This window comes from Epinephelus moara, chromosome 5 (assembly GCF_006386435.1).
Source record: "Epinephelus moara isolate mb chromosome 5, YSFRI_EMoa_1.0, whole genome shotgun sequence".
NCBI classification, from domain to species: Eukaryota; Metazoa; Chordata; class Actinopteri; order Perciformes; family Serranidae; genus Epinephelus; species Epinephelus moara.
In genome coordinates this window covers 4,936,067-4,942,155 of record NC_065510.1, presented here as the reverse complement: position 1 = coordinate 4,942,155, position 6,089 = coordinate 4,936,067, and the positions used below count along the sequence as shown (strand labels likewise).

At 49.6% G+C, this 6,089-nt stretch overlaps 1 protein-coding gene across 1 annotated transcript in view; it reads right to left on the bottom strand.

Annotated features, from left to right (window-relative positions):
- The window catches only part of LOC126390581 (calpain-2 catalytic subunit-like), a 20,416-nt gene that overhangs the window by 1,678 nt on the left and 12,649 nt on the right, over nt 1–6,089 (bottom strand). The window contains exon 5 of the mRNA XM_050044956.1: nt 4,995–5,111. Within this exon, the coding sequence (XP_049900913.1) occupies nt 4,995–5,111 (117 nt within the window). The remainder of the gene's footprint in view (nt 1–4,994; nt 5,112–6,089) is intronic.

Below are 6,089 nucleotides of genomic sequence, written 5' to 3'. Positions count from 1 at the left end.
AAGGTAGGAGGAATGAAAGATGTAATGTGGCTCTGAACCAGTTTCTCAAAGCACTTCATTACCACAGGGGTGAGTGCCACGGGCCGGTAGTCATTGAGGCTGGTGATGTTTGGTTTCTTTGGCAGAGGCACTATGGTGGAGGATTTCAGGCAGGGTGGGACAGCGGACTGGGACAGAGACTGGTTGAAGATTCTGGTGAAAACCCCCGCCAGCTGATCAGCACAGTCCTTCAGCACACGTCCAGGAACACCGTAGGGTCCGGCAGCTTTCCTCGGGTTGACGGCCCTCAGCGTGCGCCTCACCTCCCCCTCTTCCACTGTGAGGATGGAGCGGCTTTGTGCCGCTGGGTGTGACACAGCGGCCTCTGTTGAAACCTCCTCGAAGCGGGCAAAGAAGATGTTCAGTGCCTCTGCCAGTGAGGCGTCGCCATCAGCAGCTGCGAGGTTAGTCCTGAAGTTGTTGATGTGCTGGACTCCCTGCCACACCTGCCTGCTGTTGTTGCTGTCCAGGTGTTCCTCTATCCTCCTAGTGTAGTCCCACTTGGCCTTTTGGATGGCTCTCTTCCTGAGGGGGATGTATGCAGGGATTAAAAGCAGTGACATGTGGTCAGACTGGCCCAGGTGTGGTAGTAGTCTTGCCCTGTGCCGTGCTTGATGTTAGTGTAGACCTTGTCCAGTGTGTTAGCTCCCCTGGTGGCACACTTTACATGCTGGTGGAATTTAGGGAGCACTGCTTTTAAATCCCCATGATTAAAATCCCCTGCAACAATATGCACTGCGTCCGGGTGCTTGTTCTGCTGGCTGCTAATGCTGTCATACAAAAGTCCCATTGCCAAGTTAGCATTAGCATCTGGTGGTAGGTAAACAGCAGTAAACATGACCACAGTAAACTCTCTGGGAAGGTAGTTGGGTCTGCATTTAACAGTCACATACTCCAAGTCTGGGGAGCAGTGTCTGTCTACAGTCACTGTGTTAGTGCACAAGGTGTTGTTGATGTACACACACAGCTCCCCTCCTCTGCTCTTACTGGAGTCACTGGTCCTGTCATGACGCTGTGCTGTGTAGCCTGCTAGCTGAATGGCAGAGTCCAGTATGAGTGGATGAAGCCAGGTTTCGGTGATCAGCAGGATACAGCTGTCCTTTATGGTGTTGTTTGTTGCCACCTGCAACCTTAGTTCATCCATCTTATTTGCAAGGGATCTGGCGTTGGTGAGGAAAATGCTGGGAAGCGGTGGTTTGTATGGCTGCCTCCGTAGCCTCGCTAGTGCGCCGGCCCTGCAGCCCCGCTTTTGTTTCTGTTCCCCGTCTCCTCCCTGTGGGGATGGTAATCTACTGGGAGCCGGGGCTCCTTGCTATGTCCACCGGGATGCTGTGTGAGCGGTGAAACTCGGCCGTAACACTCCTCTCACTGCAGATTCCGATCTTCAGGAGATCATGCCGGCTGTAAGTGTTATCCTAACCAAACGTACATGAAACGATGAACAAAACCAACACAAACAGACGTACAAAGCACCAAAAGGAAAAGCTCCGAGCCGCTGCAACTACTCGCGCCACCATCTTTCTCTCTCCAAGCCAATTTCTCCAGGAAAGTCCCCTCGGTTCACCAGGCTACATCCCTATACCACCTGAGCCATCCTCTCACTTCGATACCACCCCCCCGAAATGGTCTGAAATCAACCAAGTTGTTTCACGAGCAAGAGCGGCCTCTGCAGCTAGACCAAACGGAGTACCTTACAAGGCCTATAAGAGCTGCCCCATGACCCTAAGGCTCTTGTGGAAGATGATGAACGTCGTATGGAAAACCAAATCCATTGCACCAGCGTGGTGCAAGGCGGTCACCACCTTCATACCGAAAGAGAAAGACTCCCGTAACATCAACCAATTCAGAGGCATTGCGCTGCTGAATGTGGAAGGGAAAATCTTTTTCTCGGTGATGGCGAGGTGCATATCCAACTACCTTCTAGCCAACAAGTACATAGATACCAGCTGTCAGAAGGCAGGTGTGACAGGATTTCCAGGCTGCGTGGAGCACTCCATGATGATCTGGGAACAGATTCAGAGAGCCAAGTGCAGCAAGTCAGACCTCCACGTAGTTTGGCTGGATCTGGCTAACGCTTATGGGTCTGTCCCCCACCAGCTCATCTGGTATGCCCTCAGTTTCTTCAACATCCCACCATGCATCCAGGACCTCATAACCAACTACTTCAACAACCTCCAAGTCTGCTACTCTGCATCAACAGCAACAACTGGGTGGTACCAACTGCATAAGGGAATAGCAATGGGTTGTTCCATCTCCCCAGTTCTCTTCACAGCAGCCTTTGAGGTCATCCTAGTCAGAGGAAGACATATGGTGAGAGGAGTCAGAGCCCCATCAGGTCAGCGACTTCCAGCCATCCGAAGCTACATGGATGATGTCACCACGCTCCTCCAGACTGCAGCATGCACGAATAGGCTACTGAAGAGGTTTGAGGAACTGTTGACATGGGCCAGGATGAAGATCAAGCCATCAAAGTCTCGCAGTGTCTCAATCCGCAAAGGAGCCAGGAGAGATGACATCTCCTTCTCAGTGGACGGTGAGGAGATTCCACGCTTAGCAGAACAGTCGGTGAAAAGCCTGGGAAGGCTATACACAGCCGACTTGTCAGACAAAAACATGGCTGTCTCCGTGACTTCACAGCTCACCGCTGGTCTAAAGAAGATCGACCAAAGCCTACTATCTGGCAAGTTCAAGGTCTGGTGCTACCAGTTCACCCTATTCCATCGCCTCATGTGGCCCCTAAAGCTTTGTGACATCCCCGCTTCAGCAGTCCTGAAGATGGACGCTAAGGCAAATAACTACATTTGGAAGTGGCTAGGCCTTCCCCGATGCCTGTCAAACTCGGCTCTATTGGGGAAAAACATCCTGAGGCTTCCATTGAAAACCATCAGCCTGGGCTACAAACTGGAGAAGGTGAGACTGCTGTTCAAACTAAAGGATTCACCTGATCCAGTGGTGCAGAGTGCCAAAGCCCAGGTCCTTACCGGAAGAAGATGGGATGCGTCACAAGCAGTAGACCAGGCCATAACATGGCTGAAACACCAGGAGGTTGTGGGGTTGGTGCAGCATGGCACAGCAGGGTTTGGATCGCGAACACCACCCAAGCCATGGTCCAAAGCCTCAAGGGACGAGAAGAAGCAGCTTGTGATTTTGGAAGTCAAGAGGGAGGAAGAGGAGGGCTACAAAGTCATGGCTGTGAAGGGAGATGGACAACTTGGGAGGCCGTCACCAACAGGTCCATTGCGTGGTCTGATTTGTGGAAGTTGCCCCAAGCAAGGCTAAGTTTCCTGATTAGAGCTACATATGACACCCTCCCAAGCCCCCAAAACCTGCACCGCTGGTACGGCACAGAAGAACCGTGCCATCTTTGTGGCCATCAAAGCCCCAGCCTACAGCACATCCTCTCTGGCTGCAAGACTGCACTGACCCCAGGGGCGCTACGGGTGGTGCCACGACCGAGTCCTGCGGAAGCTAGCAGAAGCCATCGAGGCACGCAGGCTCGAAGTAAACAGGGCCAGCCCATCAACATCACACCTGCCCATCCAGTTCGTCAGAGAAGGAGGAGAGGCGCTCAGCAGCACAGTGAGAGAGAGGTCCTTGCTGAAACCTGGAGGGGAGTGGGCCCTTAGAGCTGACCTGGGTCGCCAGTTGAAGTTCCCTCAGGAGATCACCACAACCTCCCTCCGGCCAGACATTGTGATATGGTCCACCATCACAAAGATGATCGTTATTGCCGAACTGACCGTGCCATGGGAGGATGGGCTGGAGGCTGCCTTCGAATTGAAGAAGGAGAAGTATGCAGAACTTGCAGCTAAATGCACACAAGCTGGGTGAAGAGCACACACCTTCCCAGTGGAAGTTGGCTGTAGAGGCTTCACTGGAACCTCCACCCAGCGGTTCCTTAAAACCCTTGGCATCAGAGGCGCCAAACTGGAGAGGCTCCTGAAAGACCTGGCAGAGGAGGCAGAGCAAGGGAGCTTCTGGCTCTGGCTCCGCAGAAAAGATAAGGCTTGTGGGAGAGACGGATCCTAGGGCCGGGGGTGGCAGGGAGACGTCCCTGCCGCTGCTCCACCACCCGGAGATGTTCCGGGATTAAAGGAGCGAAACATCAACTAAGGGTGGCTCCCGGCTGACGACCCTGCAGCCGGACCAAAGACACTGGCGGAAGTGAGACAGGCAGAAATGCCTTGCAGGTGGTCTCACTTGTGCTTACAGCTGATCTGCACAGGTAAAATATTTTTGTGAGATGTGATGTTATCAGGGAAAGTGATAGATGGAATTTGATGAAATTTAGTGATTGATTAAAAACTTACTGATTTGAACTGGATTATTTTTTTTAAAAAAAGTGTAAGTAATAAAAGAAAATTTCCATATTTAGAAAAATTCTGATTAAAAGTGAGATTAAAAGTAATTTCATGATTGTTTGAAATAGGTAAATAAATTAAATTTATTTAAAAGAGTATAAATATTTGGTTTGCAGTGGTATTTTTAAAAATAGCATTAAACATCATTGACAATCGTAATAAATATATTTAATAACATGAAATTGATTGTTAAAGTTAGTTAATGATGTTTAATGTTTAATCTGATTATTGGGTATATTTGTTAACTGATGTCTGACTGATTCTGATTAATACTTTAACTTTACTGATTTAACTAAAGTGATGAAGATAAGAGATTTCAGTTAAATTGATTTGATTGATTATACTGATTGAGTTGACTGATTTAATTAACATGATTTTATGGTCTTTTCTTTAAGGTTATCAACCTATAACTGACTTTTGTCTTTGTGTGGAAAACGAACTGCTTCATTAAAGAAAAGGAAATGAATGGAGTTGTTCAGCATCCTCTGTCCTCCTCTATGCCGAGTCGAGTTTAGGCAGGCATTGAGGCTGAAAACCAAAAGAACTCGACAAGTATTAACAGTAGTATTGAGAGTATTATAAGTTGAGACCCACTGAAGAGCAGCTCCAGTCGGATCAGGCAGCTGATGAAACAGTCAAAGTCAATGGCATAACTGTTGTCGGCGTATCGACTGACGATCTCCTGAATTACTGCGCTGTTCACCTGGAAACCTGAATACAGGAAAAGGACCAGGAAGAGGAAGAAGAACAGGAAGAGGAGGAGGAAGAACAGGAGGAGGAAGAAGAACAGGGAGGATCCAGCAGATGGAGATCAGCAATCATTTTTGTGTTGATCTAAGTCGTAGAACTGTTTCACTAGGGAGAACCATCTCTGAACCTTTCTGTCATTTCTAAACTTTTATGGGACCTGAATCATCTTTAGGGAACCATGAAACTTCCTTCAGAGCCTACAAAAGCTCCCAGAACATGTGGGATGAAACTGGACACATGGGGCTCTAGTTTCCCGGCGCAGCGCAGGTGGCGCAGGGTGGCGAACCCCGCGCAGAGCTAGTTTGGAGCAGCGCAACCCAAGGCGTGCTCAGTATGGTAGTTTGGCAGACCGAGGCGCACTGAGATGGGTGTGGCGGCGCAGCAGGGGGAGGTGCCGACAGATCCAGCTTGGCGCAGTGACAGTTTTCGTGCCAAAAGGCTTCGCCGAAGGTGCGCTAAAAGCTCGCCATCTGAAACCAGGTCTACTGTCAGCGCAGGGGGAGCGCAGCCGGTGTAAGGCGAAGTTTGGCTGACCGGCAGACAGTGCGCACACGTCACCAAAACCTCACAGGCAGGTTTCCAGAATATCAGGCACATTAATGATGCAATAAATAGCCACAAAACCACTATTCAATGCAACTATCTGCAATCAGCACATAAATGTGCTGATTGCACGACTGTCCCGTCACATCTGATGTCAGATCAAAGGGGATTGGCACCGTTTGGCACGTTTGGCACGCGTAATGGAAACCCAACCTGATTTGATTAACATAGCCTGCAAACTAATGAGTTCACATCCCTCTCAGCCAACCACAAACAGCCACAGCATCAGATAGGGAGTATATATTCAACATCTGTCATCTTAGAAAAGTCAAAAGAAAAGAAACAGAGTGAGACTGCGAGAGAGAAAGAGAGAGAGCGCGCGCACGAGAGAAACGC